Source organism: Microcaecilia unicolor, chromosome 1, assembly GCF_901765095.1.
Source record: "Microcaecilia unicolor chromosome 1, aMicUni1.1, whole genome shotgun sequence".
Classification (NCBI taxonomy): Eukaryota; Metazoa; Chordata; class Amphibia; order Gymnophiona; family Siphonopidae; genus Microcaecilia; species Microcaecilia unicolor.
Genome location: NC_044031.1, coordinates 141,773,827 through 141,796,368, shown reverse-complemented (window position 1 = coordinate 141,796,368; position 22,542 = coordinate 141,773,827). Strand labels below are relative to the sequence as shown.

Genomic DNA, 22,542 nt, shown 5'->3' with positions numbered 1-22,542 from the left:
TCATGTAAATGCGATAGAGATTCACATAACTCACAGTGTTCTGTAAGTTATGCATGTAAGTAGTAGCCTGTTCCATTGCCCACCTTTCCCCCATGTGAACACCCTCTTGCATTTATGCACACTCTTACAGAATGTACTCTTACAAAATGCTTAAGTGATAGTATTCTCAAATTTTGCAGATGCCATAGGTACATAAATGTGGATGCCCTGTTATATAATTGATCTTTTACCTCCAGATTCTGTATAGTGTGACTTGAATTGCGCATGCAATTCAGATCATATTCTGTATTGCCTGCGCAGCTCATTATCGTAACAAGTTAATCAGCACCAATTGCCATTTAACAAGCAACTATTGACACTAATTGGCTTTGATTAGAATTTACAGGTACAACTTGCTAAGCATTTTCTATAAATTGATGCACGTAAACTCTTTGCACTGCCGAAAAGGGGGCATGGAATGGGAGGATCGTGGGTGTTTCTAATAATTATGCATGCTGTTGTAGAATACACCCGTTTCACGCCTAACTTAGACACCGGTATTTATACCAAGTTTTACTTGGCGTAAATTCCCAAGACTAGATTTAGTCACATGGACGGACCCTAGACGTATTCTGTAAACCATGCCTAACTTTATAGAATGCGCCAAGGCTTTTTTTTTTTTGTACCATATATAGAATCTAGGCCATAGTGTACAAAATCCACAACTTGGAAACAGAAATATCTATACCTTCAGCTACTTTGAGTAGACGGAAAGCTGATTGCTGGATTGCATTGAACACTTCAGAATTAAAAATGTTATTGATGCATTCATGAATTCAAAGGAATAATTTTTTCTTCTCCAGCTGTCTGAAATTGTATATATTTCTCTTAGTAATCATGGATTTCCTGCACAGACAACATGGATAAATTTAGCTTGACAGCTAGCAGGACATTATGAATTAAAACCTTTACCTCATGATTTGCTCAGTAGAACAAATTCTTTCCTGTTGTTCAGTTTCAGTGGTTGTCAGATGTTTCAGAATCCTCAGTTCAGATTTTTCAGCTTCGTCACAGGTTTCACATGGGTTTTATGACTGACATGACATTTTACTGTACTCCATTTTTTTGCCTAAACACCACTGCTGATTAATTCTTGCTTTGAAGCATATTCCACAGATAATATCATCTGTTTCAGTGTATTCAGAAACATCTCTGAGTTGAATGTTGTACAGACCTGCAGTCAGTTCTGGCATAGCATTTATGATCTGTCAGTCAGTATCCTTCTTGAAGGTTACAAATTTTTTTGTTGTGAGAGTACCAAATTTGTCATTCATGTTTTTTTTTTTTTTACATTTTTAATGATACCCCAGCATGAAGCTCAACATGGGCTCCACAAAAGGATACGGAGTTATACAATGAAATGAATGGGACAGCAATGAGTATTTTACTATCTCCTTATCCTGGGCCTAGCTGGCGCTGTGTTGTAGCGCAAGTGGCCTTTCTTATGTGATTATCCTTGCAGCAAACTGAATGTGTGCTCCCCAAAAGGATCTGGCAGTAGTCTACTACAAATTGTGTAGGACAAGCATGATGTTTCCTTGCCCTGGACCCAGCTGGAATGATGGTACTATTACTACTACTACTAATAATCATTTCTATAGTGATACTGTTCACGCTTTCCAAAAATATTAGGACTAGGGGGCATGCAATGAAACTACAGTGTAGTCAATTTAAAACAAATCGGAGAAAATATTTCTTCACCCAACGCGTAATTAAACTCTGGAGTTCGTTGCCGGAGAACGTGGTGAAGGCGGTTAGCTTGTCAGAGTTTAAAAAGGGGTTAAACGGTTTCCTAAAGGACAAGTCCATAAACCGCTACTAAATGGACTTGGGAAAAATCCACAATTCCGGGAATAACATGTATAGAATGTTTGTACGTTTGGGAAGCTTGCCAGGTGCCCTTGGCCTGGATTGGCCGCTGTCGTGGACAGGATGCTGGGCTCGATGGACCCTTGGTCTTTTCCCAGTGTGGCATTACTTATATACTTAGATGTACACAGCACGGTACACATTATATACAGGTACTTTCTCTGTCCCTAAAGGGTTCACAATCTTTTTTATACCTTGGGCAATGGAGGGTTAAGTGACATGCCCAAGATCTAGTCCTGGGCATGTCCTGGTGGTACGCCTGATGAGGGGTGTTAGATAATATGTAATCTCACCCTGGGCGATTGAGGCTTGCTTTATTTAAATTTATATTTCATTGAAAGGAATATAACCATGATCCAGTTGGCTTGTGGTAAACATATTGTTTAAAAATACCATTATGGAAGCCCGGACCAGTTGTATTCCATGTATTAACAAAGGTGGAAAGAAAAGCAAACGATAGCCAGAATGTTTAAAAGGTGAAGTGAAAGAGGCTATTACAGCTAAAAGAGTATCCTTCAAAGAACGGGAAAATGATCTGAATGAAGAAAATAAGAAGCAATATAATCAGTTTCAAGCTTAGATTCAAAAGATAAAGAAGACTAAAAGAGATTATGAAGAAATACTTGCCATGGAGACAAAAATTCAGTTTTGCCTTTTTCAGGTACATCAGAAGCAGAAAGCCTGTGAGGGAATCCATTGGATCATTAGATCATGAAGGACAAGGCCATAGTGAAGAGATTGAATTAATTCTTTGCTTCAGTCTTTATGGAAAAAGATGTAAGAGATCTACATGTACTGGAAATGGTTTTCAAATGTGACGATGCAAACTGAAAGAAATCTTTGTGAACCTGGAAGACTTACTGAGCCAAATTGACAAGTTAAAGAGTGATAAATCACCTGAACCGGATGACATACACCCCAGCGTTCTAAAAGAACTCAAACATGAAATTGCTGGTGTGTTAGTGAGCTGTAAACTGTCGTTAAAAAGGGTTCCAGTGGTGATCCGGGAACTTACAGACTTGTAAGCCTGACTTCAGTGCTGGGAAAAATAGTGGGAACTATTATCCTATATAATAATTCTCATCTCCAACGTTCTAATGTGCCTGGTACCGTGGCTCCCTCGGAGGTGGTCTGCTAGGCAGTTTAGAATGCACTGACGTCAGTGATGTCACTGACAGCTGATTCCAAGGCAAGGGGAGGAGAAGGGAAACACACAGAGCGTGTTTCCCTACTCCTGCCCCTGCCTGGGAAACAGCTGTCGGTGCCCCCCCCCCCTCGGCGCAACACCCAAGCCCCTGCCCTGCAAAACCGCGAGCCAGGCAGGGGGAGGAGTAGGGAAACACATGGAGCGTGTTTCCCTACTCCTCCCCCTGCCTACCAATCAGCTCTCAGTGCCCCCCCCCCCCCCCCCGGCGCAACACCCAAGCCACTCCACCCCGGCACATTACCCAAGACCCTCCCCCCGGCGCATCACCAAAGCCCCTGCCCCCCCACCTCAGGCACATCAACTCCCTCGCCACCCGCAGCTACCAATACTAACGCTGTCCGTCCGCTGCTGCTTCTCCTGTGCAGCAGCAGTGGCCGGTACAAAAAGAAAAAAAGCCAAAAAAAGATTTTTAACCTGAAACGCGGCTCCGTAGACAGCCATCTGGCATTGGCTGACGTCACTGCAGCCGGTCCTCCTCTCCCCTCCACGTCACTGCCCCTGCAGGAAGACCCCGGAGGAGCGCAGCGACGTCAGAGGGGAGAGGAGGAGCAGCTGCAGAGATGACAGCCAATGCCAGATGGCTGTCTACGGAGCCGTGTTTCAGGTTTAAAATCTTTTTTTGGCTTTTTTTCTTTTTGTACCGGCTGTTGCTGCTCAACAGGAGACGCAGCAGCAGCCGGACAGCGTTAGTATTGGCGGCTGCGGGTGGCGAGGGGGTTGATGTGCCCGAGGGGGGGGGGGGGAGGGGCTTGGGGGATGCGCTGGGGGGAGGGGAGGGTCGCTGGACATGGGTGGCTGCAGGGGGAGAGGAGGGTCGCTGGACATGGATGGCTGCGGGGGGGGGGCAGGGAAGAGGGAGGTGGAGAGGGGGTCCTGAGACCAGATGGGTGGCTGCAGGGGACAGAAGGGACGCTGCAGGGGGGGCAGGGGGAGAGGAGGGTCACTGGACGTGGGTGGCTGCAGGGGGGGGCAGGGGAAAGAGGTGAGTCGCTGGACATGGGTGGCTACGGGGGGGCAAGGGGAAAGGAGAGGAGGGTCGTTGGACATGGGTGGCTGCAGGGGGGCAGGGGAGAGGAGGGTCGCTGGACATGGGTGGCTGCAGGGGGGGCAGGGGGAGAGGAGAGTCGCTGGACATGGGTGGCTGCAGGGGGAGCAGGGGAGAGAGGAGGGCCGCTGCACTTGCGTGGCTGCAGGGGCAGAGGAGGGTTGGTGGGGAGGGGGTCCTGAGACCAGATGGGTGGCTGCAGGGGAGACAGGAAGGACGCTGCAGGGGTGGGGATTACCTTGCTAGCGCCCATTTCATTGCCTACCGAAACGGGCCTTTTATACTAGAAAAGAATAAAATTACAGAACACGGAGACAAACATGGTTTAATGGGACAGACTCAGCATGGGTTAACCAAGGGTAGTCTTGCCTCACCAATTTGCTTCATTTCCTTGAAAGTGTAACTAGACATGTGGATAAAGGTGAGCCAGTTGATGTAGTGTGTCTGGATTTTCAGAAGGCTTTTGACAAAGTTCCTCATGATAGACTCCTGAGAAAATTAAAAAGCCATGGGATAGGAGACAGTGTTCTGGTTTGGATTAAGAATTGGTTATTGGACAGAAAACAGAGGGTAGGGTTAAATGGCCATCTTTCTCAGTGGGGGAGGGTAAATAGTGGAGTGCCACAGGGATCAGTACTGGGACCAATGCTATTTAACATATTTATAAATGATCTGGAAATCGGAATGATGACTGAGTTGATTAAATATGCAGATGACACAAAACTATTCAGAGTTGAGAAAACACATTCAGATTGTGAAAAATTGCAGGAATACTTTAGGAAAGTGGAAGACTGGTCATCCAAATGGCAGATGAAATTTAATATGAACAAATGCAAAGTGATGCACATTGGAAAGAATAATCCGAATCATAGTTACCTGATGCTAGGGTCCAGCATAGGTGTCAACACTCAAGAAAAAGATCTAGGTATCAGTGTAGACAATACACTGAAATCTTCTGCATAGTGTGTGCGGCGGCCAAAGAAAGCAAACAGGATGCTAGAATTTATTAGGAAAGAGATGCAAAATAAAACCAAAAATATTATGCCTATGTATTGCTCCATGGTGCAACCTCACCTTGAGTATCGTGTTCAGTTCTGGTTGCTGTATTTCAAAAAAGATATAGTGGAATTAGAAAAGGTTCAAAGAAGAGTGACCAAAATGTTAAAGGGGATGGAACTCCTCCCGTATGAGGAAAGGATAAAGATGTTAAGGCTCTTCAGCTTGAAAAAGAGACAGCTGGGTTAGTTTGGATGTGGGATGCAAAAACAGAGAACAAATCCTAGATAATTATGAATGAAAATGTATGGTGCCATAACCCAGTAAAGACTGATTCTGCTTGAACCTGAAACCAAAAGACCCCCCCCCCCCCCAAAGCCCCCTCCATCAGCGAGGGCTTAAGAGCCTGTTACCTGGTGGTCTAGTGGGTCATGGCCAGAGCAATAACCATTCATTCCTGTCCAGCCAGTGCCACCTCCAAAATAGTGCCTGTACCAGCACTAATTGTCATATTTCCTTATTTTGGAGGTGGTGCCGGCCAGGGATCACTCCTGCCTGTAAACCACTAGACCACCAGGTAAAGGGCTTTTAGGCCTTCCAGTCTTTTGTGGGGTTCACACTGCAAGTCGCATTATGGTTTTTACATAGTATTGACCTGCTTTACATTCATGTTTTGTATCTCGCTACTGTGTAACCCGTAGCAACCTAATATCACCACAGTAAGAGAAGTCAGGCTTTGTAAGGGCCCTTTAAGTTGCTTGAAGGGGCAAGTACCGTGATTTACATTTCTAATGCAGTATGATAATTTCTCCTCAAGAAAGCAGCTACACTGTTTTTAAAGGGGTATATGTTAATTAAACAGTTTATTCGATCTGGAACCTGTATCCTAATTTCTGAAACACATTGGGACACTATACAGTCAGTGTGGGGGGTTTTTTTCAACTTTATTTTTAATAAATTCTGCATTTATACATATCAATAGAACGTCTAGGAAAAATACAAAAGAAAACAATAACAGAATATGTTTGTCCACAATAAAGGCAATCAGGAAATAAACGTGCTATAACCATCTTCCACGTCTTCCACAATCAATGTGTTCTTTAACCTGTCAAACTGCCATCAGAAGCTAAGCACAAGTAGTTCCAGTTTGCTGTTATTATTCTGCAGCACTCTAGAAATTGTAAGTGAAATGGTAATTAGTTTGATTAAGGACTTGAGCCGTTCATGTTTAGTGAAGGAATAATGAATCAAGATGCGTAATTACTGAAGGCAGTGAACAGTTGATAGTGGATAAATGCATCTTTGGAGCAATGCCTGTTTTTATTCCATTGCACTATAAATCAATTAATATTGCCTTTGAGAAAAACTGACCCCTCCCCCCCCCCACACACACACATTGAATTTTGTATTATGAAACCAATACCTGAGGGTCTTAAACCTTAGAGCCCTATTTATTAAGGTGCTCTAGCATTTTTAGTGCAAACTAAAAATGAGCGCACACTAACGCTAGAGACACCCATAGGACTATATGGGTGTCTCTAGTTTTAGCGTACGCTAATTTTTAGCATGCACTAAAAACGCTAGCATGCCTACATCGCGGCTTAGTAAACAGGGCCCTTAGTTTGTCAAGTTGTGAAAGCTTTGACATGGTACTTTATGAAAACTTAGGGACTGGGATTAACACCCAGGCTGACGTGTTAGGAAAGAGGAATTTGGGGATGGGGCTGAAGGCAGGAACCAAGTGGTACATGGGCCATTTCATCCAAAATAAGTCTCCTGCCAATCGATTAAGAAAGCATAAATTTCCTCCCTCTGCACAGACATATGGAACTCATTTAACTGGTAACAGAGAAGGCCTTGGTAAAATTCTGAGAGGCCTATGACACACATCCTTCTACCTTGACCTCTGCCCATCAAAGATAGTTCAGTTGACAAGCAGGAGCTGCCTAGAACAGTCTACAAAATTGTGATCTTCCTGCTTTCTGACAGGTAATTGCTAAAAGCATTCAGAAGGGAAGTATTGCACCCCTTGCTTTAAAAGAAACACCCTTGATGATGATAAGCTGGAAAACTACCGTAAGTATTGCCATACTGGGATAGACCAAAGGTCCATCAAGCCCAGCATTGTGATTCCAACAGTGGCCAAACCAGGTTACAAGTACCTGGCAAGATCCCAAAACAGTACAACTAGTACCAACCAGTTTCTAACATCCCATCTCCATGAAATTTCTAAGAAATCTTGTAGATCAGTTTCTTTTCAACTCAGTGATTGGCAAGGTGAGAAAATTGGATAGGATCCTCATCTATCTGGATTCAGACCCAATAGAACACAGACTGTCCTCATATCCTTGCTTAGACAATCTCAACACAACCTGTGAAAGGGAATTCACTTTAGTCTTATTGCTGCTGAATTTCTCAAAAGTTTTTGATATTTTGGACCACAGTATCGTGCTAGCACAACTTCAGAAACGGGTATCAGTGGCACAGTATTTGCCTGATTCAGATCCTATTAAGCAGAAAGGAAACTGCCTATAGTGTTGAGCTATATCTCATCATCACGGGCATTTAGCTGTGGGATACAACAGGAATTCACACTCACCTGTTTTGTTAATATCTACCTGATTCCACAAGCAGAACTAATGGATACACAGTTCTACATATACAGTTATGATTTACAACTACTGTCATGTCCCCTACCTCAGCGCAAGCTGCGTCCTCGGGCTGCGTGGGGTCCCGTCGACACGCACGCTTGACTGGCACAGCCCTGAGCCATGTGTGTGTAGTTCTCTGGCTGCAGGCTCCTTGATTGCTTTGCTTCCATGCACCTGGGTCTGCTCTCTCTCTGCCTAGTTTCCAGGCTCCTTGATTTCTTTGCTTCCACGCACCTGTGTCCGCTCTCTCTCTCTCTCTCTCTGCTTGGCTTCCCTTGTTTCTCTCCTATTGGTCTTCCGGTTCCTCCTTTCCCTGCTCTTGTCCTATGGCTGTGCTCCTTCTCCCTGCTGGTCCCTGCAGATGTCAGATGCCAGCACTTTATCAGCTGAGCTCTTCCTGGACTTCATGCTTCAGCTTCTACTTTGGTAGGTGTTACTTGCTCAGTAGTGTGCTTCTTCTGTATTTTGTCCCTCGTTGCTGACTTTGCCTGTGCCTGGATTACTCTCTTGCCTGCTGCTGCCTACTGACTTCGCCTGTACATGGATTACTCTCTTGACCTGCTACCTGCCTACTGACTTTGCCTGTGCCTGGATTACTCTCTTGCCTGTTGTTTGCCTATTGACTTTGCCTATACCAGGATTACTCCCCTGCCTGCTGCCTGCCTGTTTACATTGCCTGTTCCTGGATTACTCCCTTGCCTGCTGCCTGCCTATTGACTTTGCCTGTACCTGGATCACTCTCTTGCCTGCTGCCTCTCTGGCCATTAAGTTCATCACACCGCTTCCTGATCCGTCTCATAAGTCCTGCAGGCCGCCCACTCCTAGGGGCTCAACCTCTGGGGAACAGCGGTCAGCGCAGGTGAAACCCGAGTTGTCCGGCCGCCAAGCAGAACCTGGTCCGAGTAGTGGGCTCAGCAGCGTTCTACTTGGTACAAGAACTCACAAGTCTGACAACTACTCATACCCGTTGAATTGGACTTAGCTAAAGCTATGAGTAAACTATTGAACAGCAATTCAAGAATGAGCCCCCCACCCCCCACACACACAAAAAAAAAACACCCAAGCAAGCTCTGAATCCAAAACAAAGGACCCATGAGTCCCAAACAAAATTGATCAGATACTCAACATCAAAATCCGTTTTGAAAGCTATAGATGCCCCCATAAATCATCAGGAGGAGTGGCCTAATGATTAGTGCAGCGGGCTTTGATCTGGCAACCTGGGTTGGATTCTCACTGCAGCTCCTTGTGACCTTGGACAAGTCACTTAACCCTCCTTTGCCCCAGGTACAAAAATTGTAAGCCCTCTAGAGACAGAGAAAGTACCTGCATATAATGTGTACAGCGCTGTGTATGTCTAGTAGCAAGATAGAAATGATTAGTAGTAGTAGGTCAGGAAGCTGGACTAAATACTCACTTTGATTCCCCCAGTTTAAAACAGTTTTTGGGGGCTTCTATCACCTGTGGCATTATGCAGTTTTATATTTTAAGAAAGCAAGCCTCATCACTGTGGTCCACACCATGAAATGTCATAGCCAGACAAGTGTGATGCACCAAATTACTCTGAGGGGAATTCTGCACACAAATTTGCAAAACTCTGCACATTTTTGTAATTTTTGCTAATTGTGTGTGTCAAAGGCCCAGAATTTATTTATTTATTTATTTATTTATAGCATTTATACCCCGCTCGATGGGAGGCTCAGTGCGGCTTACAATAAATGGGAACAAATTATAACAGAAATGACCTAGGTTCAGTGTGGCTTGCAATAAATGGGAATAAGGTGTATCAGAGATAACATAGGATATGGATACATCATTTTACAGAAATACAAATTGTATAGGGAATGAGAAGACGAAGGGATATGGGGGCAGGATAAGGTGTGGTTAATGCTAGTGGTTTGTTTTAGAGGTTTAGGTAATTAGCTTAAGTTGGGTCGTTCGAATAGGCTCGTTTGAAGAGGTATGTTTTCACCGGCTGATTGGCAGCAAATCCATGAGGCTGGGCTGCCGTCGGGCTTTGGCCTTGGTCCTCCTAGGCCGGCACCCCGTGGTGAGGTTTGGGGAGGGTTCGGAGCTCCTTGGTGTCTAATTTCCGTTGACAGCTGACGGTCCTTTCCGTCCAGGATTGTTGAGGATCAGTTCAAGTGAACACTGACTTCCCTCCTATTACCCACTCCACCCCTCTTTTCCCTTTTCCTTTACACTTTCCTTTTCCCTTCTACCCCTTGCTCTGTTTCTTTCCCTTTCCTTAACGTTTCCTCTCCCTCCCTATTTCCACCACCTTCTTACTAGATGAAAAATTTATTCAGACTGGCAGGACATGAGCATGTCAAACACTGAAATTAATTCCAGCAGTATTGCTACACTGCCTCCCAGTCTTGTTGTTCAGTTATCCCATCTAGCCCCGCAGCAGGTGAAGTATGTAAGAGTATATTCTCCTGCTGCTGTATAACCAAGTCTTACACTGTATGCTGCAAAATCACATAGTTCTTATCATAAGAACAAAAGAGTAGCAATTCTGGGTCAGACCAATGGTCCATCTAGCCCAGTATCCTGTTTCCAACAGTAGTCAAGCCAGGTCACAAGTACCTGGCAGAAACCCAAATCGTGGCAAAAACTCCGTGCTACCAATCCCAGGGCAAGCAGTTGCTTCCTTATGTTTGTCTCAATAGCAAACTATAGACCTTTCTTCCAGGAACTTGTCCAAACCTTTCAGAAATGCTAACCGCTGCTACTATATCCTCCGGCTAACCGCTGCTACTATATCCTCCGGCAAAGAATTCCAGAGCTTAACTATTCATTGAGTGAAAAAATATTTCCTCTTATTTGTTTAAAAGTATTTCCATGTAACTTCCTTGAGTGTCCCCTAGTCGTTGTACTTTTAGAACAAGTAAAAAATCAATTTACTTCTACTCGTTCTACACCACTCAAGATTTTGTAGACCTCAATCATATCTCCCCTCATCATCTCTTTTCCAAGTTGAAGAGCCCTAACCTCTTTAGCCTTTCATCATATGAGAGGAGTTTCATCCCCTTTATCATTTTGGTTTTCTTCCTTGAACCTTTTCTAATTTTTTGAGATACAGTGACTAGAACTGAACACAGTACTCAAGGTAAGGTTGCATCATGGAGCGGTACAAAGGCATTATATTATTTTCTGTCTTATTCACCATCCCTTTCCTAATAATTCCTAGCAACCTGTTTGATTTTTTTGGCCGCTGCTGCACATTGAGCAGAAGATTTCAGCCTGTTATCTACGATGACACCTAGATCTTTTTCTTGGTTGCTGACCCCCAAAGTGAACCCTAGCATCAGGTAACTATGATTCGGATTATTCTTTCCAATGTGCATCACTTTGCATTTGTCCACATTAAATTTCATCTGCTATTTGGATGCCCAGTCTTCCAGTTTCCTAAGGTCTTCCTACAATCTTTCATAGTCCACCAGTGATTTCATAGTAAGAATCCTGAAAGGTAACTTTAAAACAATACAGGAACGTAAGACCTTTGAAGTCAGAATGATTGAATATTTTGACACCCAACAGACAGGACTTAACAAGGATCTGGGTTTTCTAGCCCATTATAAACCATAAAATTGTATTTCTCTGTTTATCACCCTCCTCACACCTACCCACACCCATCCTGTTAGAATATCAATGAAATGCTTTGATGTCCCTATAGATACCTCCTACCCACCCCTACCCTCCCACCCTGTCAGACTGTCAAAGTAATGCTTGGATGTTTCATTTATATATACTATCTGCTACCACGTTTGTTTATTTCCGATCTGACGAAGAAGGGCAACCTTCGAAAGCTAATCAAGAAATGTATTAAGTTATGTCCAATAAAAAAAGGTATCATCTTATTTTCTTTTCCATGTTTTATTTTGTTTGATTTCTATTGATAACCTTAAGAGTGGACTAACACGGCTACCACACCTCTCTACCCAAGTTTAAAAGCAATTTCCCAGCAAATTACTTACCAACAAAGATTTGTCTTGCTCTGGAAGTCCTCACTTCTGGACTTGTCCCTGCAGCAGCAGGAGATGATACACTTAAATACTCCTCCTGCTGCCAGGGTGAATGAGATAACTGAAGAGCAAGGTCGAGAGGCAGGTCAACAACGCTGTTAAACTGAAGTAGAGTGTGTGCCACACTGACCTCCTCTAATTGTGCTGATTACTGCAGTGGGGGACTGTTACATTTGTATCCTAAGGAGAATCCACGTACGTGGAGAACTCGGTAGATCCCACGAAACAGAAATCAATAACAAAAAAGTGGGAATGTGAACCAGGCTTAACCAAAGAACTGGAACCAAACAAAATTTTAATATTTTCAAACAATGTTTATTGGTGTTACATTAAAATGACTCAACACAACGTTGTGTTTCGGCCTAGGCGGCCTACATCAGGAGTCTTGTGTCTGTGATAAAAATCAAAACCTATAGAGGATGATATCAAAATAATCTCAAGTCTCAGTTGATAATGAATAACTGGAGACAAAAAACATAGTAGTGGTCTTGAAGTCTGCATGACCACGATAGGTATGCCGTGTCGGGTCTTTTTGTCAATGCTCATTCATTAAATGAAATACCTTTACTTTAATCATACAATGTCATGGACACACTATCTGAATAGCAGCTGAGCCACACTGAAATTGCAACGTGTACCTGTGTTTTATGCTAATTCACAAATATAACATGCATTTATGACTAAAACAGTATTACAGAATCTTTGTGCAGGAAGCCACAAAAAATAATAACATTAAGGGCCCTGTTTATTAAAGGTGCGCTAGCATTTTTAATGCGTGCTAACTGTGTAAACATCCATAGGAATATTGTGGGCATCTACACAGTTAGCTCGTGCTAATATTTAGGATGCTTTAAAAACGCTAACGCGCCTCTAGCGCAGCTTAGTAAGTAGGGCCCTAAATAAGCACAAATTTTTAAAAAATGGAAATAAAATGAATTTCAATGATACTGAAATTCCTCATTGCAAGCAACCTATTCCAGATTTCACACACCACTGGTATGTTTGTAAGTCAGCATTCTACACGTGAATATTATTTTTAAAGTTATCCTGAACATGGTGACCCTTATTTAAGGGCTACATGTTTAACAGTCTTTTATACCCATTGGTATTGCCATCACAGGGGAATTTCCTACAATAAGAAAAAGCATCTGTTAGTATTACCATGTCTGTCCATTTGTCCATATGCAGGTTTCAGGTTCATTCTCTGGCGATGGATTCCAGCTTGCCTGCCAAATTTCATCAAAATTCATCTAGATATGTATGTATAGCTGGACAGACCTTAATGAAACTAGGATGAGCAGGAAGCTGTGATGGAGTCCCTCCTGCCAGCTGATGAAAAGGGAGTGGAATAGGGTGGGTGAGAGAGCTTATCTCATGGGTTATGAAAGAGGAACATAAGTGGGGTGGCTGATAGAGGTCAACTTACCTGTCACCAAGGTGAGGCTGTGCACAAAAATGTATTATAACTAGTCTTTCTCCCACCCCTCTACTAGCCATCACTGCAGGTCTGTCCCATAATCCGAATTGCTCATATGCTCACCATAACTCAGGACAAATCCATAGGGACTGATACACTAAGCTGCACTAAAAATTTGACACTTGTTATTAACGTGTGTTTATGAATAACATAACACAACTTATGTTGCAGCAAATGGGGTCTGTTTAGTAAAGAGAGCTATTACCCAGAACTCCAGTAAATCAACCCCTTTATTTAAACCTGGTTTAAAACAGAACTTTTAGACAAAATTATCAGACAAAAAAGAGAGCTACAAAAACTAAATCATTAAGATCACCCTTTTATGTTCTGATTTTTATTTCCTACTGGCTCTTCAGGAAGTATTAGTATTTGAGGATTTTTTAAAGATCTTCCTGTATAGCCACCACATGAAGCATTTAACGCCTCACAGTTGTAAAGTATGCTGTGCCTGGAATAAGGAATACGAACTTCTGTGGAGTATCATCTAACATTTTGGTTCACTTGTGCCTCTTATATAAAGGCACCTTGATGTTCATATGCCTAACAGTATGTATATTGAATATTGATGTTCTGATAAGTTCTAGTATCATTTTTCAGCAGATGGCTATAGTTCTCTGACATGATTTGTGCCATAATCTTGTTTTTCAGGCTGGGCAATCAGCAGTGACTGGAATCCAGCTGCTTCACAGCCAGTGCAGAACCCAAGCAGCCTGAGTTATGATATTAACAAGACACCGGTGAAAGGTGATAATACTTATATTACTAGAAAATAATAGTAATGAACTATTGCTTTTGTTTCATAATAGTATATTGCGTGACAAGGAACTAGGATTTGCTTATCAAGGAAAAGATTGAATTCTGTAGAGACAAGCAGGGAGTGCAGGCACATTTCCTGGTGACGCCATCTGACATTGCCCATGTGCTGGAGCTCTCGCCAGCTCGGAAAGGTTAACCTAAAAACTGGGCAAGCTCAGGAATTCCCATTTGGGGCAAAGCCTCTCCTCTCCTCAGTCTGTTTTTTTACATGCGCCCAGCTGGTACACTCTCCTCACCTCTCCTCGGGGGGGGGGGGGGGGGGGGGGGGGGGGAGAAAGAACAAAGGGAATAGAACACTATTATATTTTTAATATGGACATCAGGGTTTCAACTCCTGAGCCCTTTGCTCCTATGTTAAGCCTACAGTTCCTTCTGCTGCCACATTCTCCTTCACGGGTCCAGCTCAGGCATTGCCCAGGAAGACTCACTAGGGCGCAACTCCACTGGCTAAACAAGATGTTGCCTCAACCCAGCAATGCTTCACCCCTTCTCCACAAACTTTTCAGACACCAGGGAATACTCCTGTTGTTAAAACTTCCCACTCTGGACTGGACAGAACTAGTTCAAACACCGCTTCGACTCGTCAGAGCCACCTCAAATCTTGGACACAAACTCCATGCTTCCATATACCTCATCCCACTCTCTGGCATCAGCTTCAGAGGGTATTGCCAAAATGCCTCTGGAAAGCCCATTAGTGGACAGTCCTTCTCTGCCTATCTTGGATCCAAGAAAGCAAACAGGCAGATGATCTGCAATAGAGGCAGCAAATCAGCAGATTGAGAAAAGGATGCAATTTTATTCACCACATAAAAGCTTAGTCATATAAACGCCATGTTTGAGTTTTTATTTGTTTAAGCTTTTATGTGGTGAATAAAATTACATCCTTTTTAGTCTCAGTCTGCTTGTTTGCTGCCTATCTTGGATACAGTTCCTAAGGGGAGCACTGAGGAATATTTATATTCTTGTTTCCTTCAAAAAATAATGATGGCTCTTGAATTTACCTGTGGGGGTCCTACAATGGGATATTCTGGTACCTACATTATTCACTATATTCCTTTCTCCATTACTAACTCTGATTCAGTCTCTTGAACTTACTCCATTTGCATATGCCAATGATATACAAATCATCTCTTGTTTGGACATCTCTGATCCCCATGCAATTGAAACCCTTAGTAAAAGAAAGAGAACTCATCTCAGATTGGGTGGTTACCAACAAAATTAAATTGAATCCGGATAAATCTAGTGCATTACTCTTCCACAGACTAGCCACATGGACATCTCTCTTCCATTACACATAGCAGAGACTCCGCTTCCGCTTGTACAATCAATAAAGATCCTAGGAGTAATCATAGATCCGACTTTAACTTTCACTATACACATTTTCTCTGTGTTTCAATGCTGCTTCTTTAAACTACATTTAATTTCCTCGATTCAACCTCTGTTTAAACGAAGTTCTCTGTATACTCCAATCTATATCATAGTCATTAGACATTAGAATATGTCTAGACTATTGTAATGTTTGACTTTATGATAGTCATGTTAAGGATATCAAGCACAATCAAATACTATGGTTTAAACTAGTCACTGGCTCCAGAAAATATAACCATGTGACATCCCCCCCCCCCCCCCCCCCCCCCCCCCCCGCTCAGAGAGGCAGACCGACTCCTAGTTGTCCACAGAATCCCCTTCAAAGTTCCGACACTTGTCACAGTGGTCATCCTTTATACCTCTCTTGATTACTAATACCCTATATACCAACTTGACCTCTGAGATCTACCTCTCAAAATCAACTTATAGTACCCTTTTTTCAATCAGATCAGCTATCTTTTGTGTCAATGGACCAACACTGTAGAACACCCTTCCCATCAATGGACATTCAGAACCATCCTTTGATAAATTTAAAGCCCAACTGAAAACATACTTATTCCTCAATGCTTTTTCTCTGCCACAGTAATATGTTTAAGGCCCAACTGAAAATATACTTATTCTGCAATGCTTTTTCTCTGCCACACTAATAAGGTTTCCAGTAGATATCTCCTGCAGTGTACGGCTGATATAAGGAGAGGGTTGAAATCTGAATGATATGGACAGTTTTGCTCCTGTTTATTTCCTGTGCTATGATCGTTAACATTCTTTCTCTCTCTCTACCTAGATATGTGTATCTTGTTTTACTGTGTAAGCCACTTAAAAGGTCTTATCCATGAGCAGGGAATAAAATAATAAATAAACAACAGTTTTCTTCTCAGCACACTCCAGCTGATAAATGTAATTTCCAATCCATTGGAAACTGTTGGTCTTCCATTCACCCACTTCAAGAGTTGCAACTTAAATTTGATATAAAGTGCATTCTGCACCGTAACATAGCCACTCCTAGCTCCCTCATCAGTATGGGGAATCGGATTCAGCCATCAGGAAATCAAAGTCTGCAAAAACAATTTCTCTTTTGCTCCCAATAGAAATCAAACAAAATAAAACATGGAAAAGAAAATAAGATGATACCTTTTTTATTGGACATAACTTAATACATTTCTTGATTAGCTTTCGAAGGTTGCCCTTCTTCGTCAGATCGGAAATAAGCAAATGTGCTAGCTGACAGTGTATATAAGTGAGAACATTCAAGCATTCAAGTTATGTCCTATAAAAAAGGTATCATCTTATTTTCTTTTCCATGTTTTATTTTGTTTGATTTCTATTGATAACCTTAAGAGTGGACTAACACGGCTAACACACTCTTTTGCTCCCAGAAAGGATCAATGATCTCTCCAATTCATAGACAGTAGAACCTATCAAATTTCCATGCTCACACTGAAAATAATAGCTCATCAATTACAAATCCTGATTTCATCATTCCCTCCTTTGCCGATTAGATTCAGTGGATTCATTATTTATTTATTGCAGTTGTATCCCGCATTTTCCCACCTCTTTGCAGGCTCAATGTGGCTTTCATTACATCATGAATAGTGGAAATACATAAGAAAATAGACAATTAGTATTGCATAAGGATCTTGGGTTACATGATAATGATAAAGCATGATAGTAGAAAACAAGCAATTATCGTAAGGCAATTCTGGATATATGTGTAGGAGTTCACATTTGTTGGTCTTTGTGGTATACCTTGTTAAAGAGATGGGTCTTTAGTAGTTTGCAGAAGTTAGTTAGTTCGTAGATCGTTTTTAAGTTGTGCAGCAGCGCATTCCAGAATTGTGTGCTCAAGTAGGAAAAGGTTGACGCATGTTTGTATTTTAGACCTTTGCAGTTGGGGAAGTGAAGATTAAGGAATGTGCGGGATGATTTTTTTAGCGTTCCTGGGTGGTAGGTCTATCAGGTCTGATATGTAGGCTGGGGCATCTCCGTGAATGATTTTGTGAACTAGGGTACATATTTTGAACGTGATGCGTTCTTTAAGTGGTAGCCAATGTAGCTTTTCTCGTAGGGGTTTAGCACTTTCATATTAGTCACCTCACTCATTACAGAGGATCTCCAAAGTCGGTCTACCATCTGTCAGTCTTCTTATGATGTGTACAGTACAGTCTCCAGATCAGCTATGGTAGATATCTCTGCAAGGTGAATGACCTGGCTTAAGTCATCTGGTCTTCAGGAGGAGCTTCATGAGCAGCTCATGTATGCTGCTTGTTTTGGAGGTAACTTATTTGGCGATAAGTTTATCTGCCGTTATGTTTCTTTGTTTCTATATTAAGGCCAAAGACACTGTTTCTTGACTCAGATAATTCTTCTGCAATTCATGAGGTTTCTGACCCATCAGTGCAGTCTTCCCAATATAGAAAGTCAGGACAGTCTACTTCTAGAAGACCTTATCCTCAGCAGTACTTTCAACAGTATTACCCCAGATGAAGGTATCAAAATTATACCAGCCCAATCCTTGAGTTCCAGAATATGCAACAGTATTTGCAGACACAAAGATCATGAGAGCACAAGCAGCAAGTGGCATCAAGTCTATGTCTTTTTGATAACTATCCTGTGGGGGACAAGCTCCTTTTTTATGGGGAGGCTTGAAAGCAGATAACATCAAATCACTTGGTTACGATCAGTATTGTTACCAAGGGATACAGACTGCCACCATCTCAAGGACCACCACCACCTTCAAAGATTTTCCACTTCAACATGTTACTAGCCTTTCTTCAGAACTCTGTCTCCTCAGTCAGAACAGAGCAGATGAAGTTCATCCTTTTACTCAAATTTCTTTCTTATCCCCAAGAAGTCTGGGGGGTCTACAACCCATCCTAGATCTCTGCAATTTGAACCTTCACATCAAAAGAGAAAAGTTCAAAATGTACTCCCTGGCCACGATTCTTCCCCTTCTAGAAAATGGCGATTGGTTCACCTTTCTGGATTAAAGGATGTCCATTCGCCCTCAGCATTGGTGGTTCCTGCAATTTACTTTTCTTCATCATCATTACCAGTACAGAGTCCTCCCCTTTGGCCTTTTGTCAGCACCCAGGGTTTTCACCAAGTGCCTAGTGATGGTGGCAGCTTACCTTCAACAAGGGGACCACTTTGTGTTTCTCTACCTCAATGACTGGCTACTATCAGCACAGTAAGAAGACCAAGTTCAATCCACAATATATATTGTTTCTCTTCTCCAAACACTAGGATTCCTCATAAATGAAGAGAAATCCAAACTACAGCCAATACATGGACACTCAAAAAGCCAAGATGTACATACGAGATGGAAATTCAAGTTATACTTTATCTTGTACAGCAATTTCAACTCGCTCATATCACATCAGTTAGAAATATTCTCAAGCTCTTGGGGTATATGGTGGCTACAGTGCATGGTGTTCCATTTGTCAGATTCCACGTGCATGTCCTCCACTAGCATCTGAAGCTCCACTGGGATCAGAAGTTACAACCTCTTTCTACACAGTGATTGCCCATTTCACTTAACCAAATATCAGCTTGACTACAGATGCTTCTCCGCTTGGATGAGGAGCCCACATTCCACAGTTCAGAACTCAGGGCCTCTGGTTCTAAGCAGAGAGATCGCTTCACATCAAACAGCTAGAAATCAGTGCAATTCTTATGCTCTAAGAGCTTTCGTTCCCTGGATCAAAAACTCTCACATTCTCCTTCATACAGATAACCAAGTAACAATGTATTATGTTAACAAACAGGGAGGCATAGGCTCCCTAAAACTGTCAGGAGGGCATGAGAGTATGGAACTTGGTTATCATAATTGAATCCACAATTTGTGCAAATGACAATCCTGGTCAGCTCAACTATATAGCAGATTCGCTCAGTTGGAAACTAGATCCGCATGAATGGTCCCTCAATATGTTGGTGTCCAAAGCTCTTTTCTACCTATAGGGCCAATCAACCATAGATCTTTTGCTGCTTCCGACAAGACAAAATGTGCTATGTTTTGTGCCCTCCATCCATATCTTCAAAGATTATCCCACGATGCATTTGCCATGTCTTGGAATCAAAGCTTGCTTTATGCCTTCCCTCCAATTTCCCTGATATTGAAGCCCTAAGAGTCGAGGGTCATGTAGTTTGTGATATACTGCCTTTCTGTGGTACAACCAAAGCGGTTTACATATACATTAAATGCAGGTATTTTCTCAGACCCTATTAGTCTCACAATCTAAGTTTTGGCAGATTTGCAAGAAATATTCTGGGGGTTTTTTTTTTGTAGAGTTCTGCACTGTGCCAGAAGTTATGGTAGGCATTGAAGGGAATTTGTGTTGCTGTTAATGGGATCTAGAACTTAATTAGAGGGGTCATTGAAGGGAAAGAGAATGGTAGAGAGTGTAATGGACTGATTTGTCTAGAGTTAATGTTTCCCTGGCTGCAATTAGGCTTTCCTAGTATTGGGAAAATTGCATTGGCTACCAATTGATTTTAAGAAAAAATTTGCATTATAGGTGTCTTGGTTTGTAAAGTCTTGCAAGTTTCGATACCTGTGTATTTAACATCAAGTCTATGTCCTTATACTCCCTCTTGTGTCATTTGTCCTATATCAAAGGCTTCTTTGGCTTCTCCTTTTGAGGTTGGTCAGGTGAGCTTTTCTGGAAGCTGCACCTGAATTTATGGATTTATGGAATAGTTTATCCAAGAAGACAGGAGGAGCCTCCACGGAAAGTCAAAGCAAAACAGCAAAAGTAGAGGCTGACAAATGCGCAAACTAATAGGGAGATAATATCAAAAACCAGTTTATTCAGAATATTCATATCAAGGACCCGACATGGTCCATGTTTCGGCGCCAAAGCACCTGCCTCAGGGGTCACAATCAACTTTCTCTGAGAAGAAGCTGATAGACTTGAATAATTCCTTAATGTATGCAAGTTAATCCACAGAGAGAACAAAAGAACAGCCAACCGATCAGCAACCACCATGTGACAAGAAATGAGATTGAAGGGGGGCAGACTCAGGAAAGATGTCAGGAAATATTTTTTCACGGAGAGGGTGGTGGATGCTTGGAATGCCCTCCCGCGGGAGGTGGTGGAGATGAAAACGGTAACGGAATTCAAACATGCGTGGGATATGCATAAAGGAATCCTGTGCAGAAGGAATGGATCCTCAGAAGCTTAGCCGAAATTAGGTGGCGGAGCAGGTGGGGGGAAGAGAGGTTGGTGGTTGGGAGGCGAGGATAGTGGAGGGCAGACTTACACGGTCTGAGCCAGAGCCGGTGATGGGAGGCGGGACTGGTGGTTGGGAGGCGGGAAGTACTGCTGAGCAGACTTGTATGGTCTGTGCCCTGAATAAGGCAGGTACAAGTCAAGGTAAGGTATACACATATGAGTTTGTCTTGTTGGGCAGACTAGATGGACCGTGCAGGTATTTTTCTGCCGTCATCTACTATGTTACTATGCTACAAGGTCACTTGAAACCAACATACATGGGGCAACCCACAGCAAGGGATTCACCAGGCAGTGCCCACATTCCCTTCTTGTCTCTGGAGAAAGCATAGTTGCTTACCTGTAATGAGGGTTCTCTGTAAGACAGTAGGGAAAGCCACACTTACCCTCCACACACTTCCTTAGTGGCTGCTTTGTCCTTCTAATTATCTGCAAATTGGTCTGGGGAAAGAAGGGGATTTTCCCCGGGTGGAAACGGAAACTCCTGAGCATACCCAGTCAAGTTTTTTAGGTTAACTTCTCCTAACTGAGGACAGCAACAAGCGGGCAACATCGAATGATGTCACCAGGAAATGTGGCTGCATTTTCTTCCTGTCTATGGAGAACTCTCATTACAGGTAAGCATCTATCTTTTATAGTGCATTTATCCCCACTAAGAAACTGCACTATGAAAGAGTTTTCCTTTAAAAAAAGGTTTTGGCCCACAAGTCCCATGAAGCAGTGGGATATGAAAGCATCGTCAGACTGAGTAGGATGCTTGGGAGGGAAGAGTGATAACTTAGCAGGAAACCAGCTGCTTTAATTAGCCCTGACAACCTGGAATGTGACTCCCTACCAGCTGCACTAATTATCTGGTGCTCTCTGCTTACTGAGAACAGTGTTTAAAGGGAGGTTTGTTTTACTGAGAAAGAGATGGAGAAGGTGATATTCCCCAGGTCCAGGAGATATCTCCACACCGAGAAGGGCAGTTGGCCAGTTTTAAGCAGGTCCAGGAGGAATAACTGGGGCCTGAGAGAAAGAGAGAGGAGTTTCCCAGGATCAATAGGTCTTCACATCAGTGCCAGGTAGTTCCACTAGGGGTAGAAGTAGGATCCCCAGGGGACACTGAGAAGTTAGGAGAAGGGCACGGAAGTCTCCCACAGCCAGGAAGTCTCAAATGAAGATAGGCAGGTAGTGGTGTGGGGGAGGTGCTCAAGGAAGTCTCCTAAGTGTATAGAAATTGGCAGGTTGCATGTAAAGGTAGTTTCCCTGTGAGGGCTGCCCAGGCCAGTGTTTAAATAGACTTTGTTTCTGCAGCTGCTGTAGACAGTAAGATAGCTCTCCGGCAAGGACAAGAAAAGGCAGTTGGCACCAGAGAAGTGACTTCATTAATTCTTTTAAGGCTATATTGCTGTGGCAAGAAAGAGAGGAAAGGGCAGTGTGTGTGGACACGAGAGTAGGGCTGAGAGAACAACTTTTAGCAATTAATAAAGGTCCCATGTTCATAAGAAGAAGGGTTTAAGGAAGAAGCCTGAAGTAGCTGGAAATGTAATGGAGCTAAGCTGTACTGGACATAAAGGCTGCATAATTCAGAAGCACCACATAAGAATCAAACTCTAGAATTAAGCTGGTATTGCAAGGGAGAAAGAAGAAAAGCTGAGCTAGATTCTGTAGAAGCAAAAACTAGAAGTCTGGATATAACTGTGATGAAGCGCTTAACCACCCACCTGGGGTTACCTCGCGGCCACTTAGAGGTTCTATCCCCAGCACAGCTCAGTTCTGCCTGCACCTGCCACTCGTGCTCTGCACTAGCACCCTCCTCCCACCGACTGGGTCACATCT

At 42.9% G+C, this 22,542-nt stretch overlaps 1 protein-coding gene across 2 annotated transcripts in view; it reads left to right on the top strand.

The window, feature by feature from the left end:
- Positions 1 to 22,542, top strand: part of ICA1 (islet cell autoantigen 1) — a 216,271-nt gene that overhangs the window by 174,900 nt on the left and 18,829 nt on the right. For both annotated transcript variants that reach the window (XM_030201026.1, XM_030201035.1), the window contains exon 14: positions 13,958 to 14,053. In XM_030201026.1, coding sequence (XP_030056886.1) covers positions 13,958 to 14,053 — 96 coding nt within the window. The remainder of the gene's footprint in view (positions 1 to 13,957; positions 14,054 to 22,542) is intronic.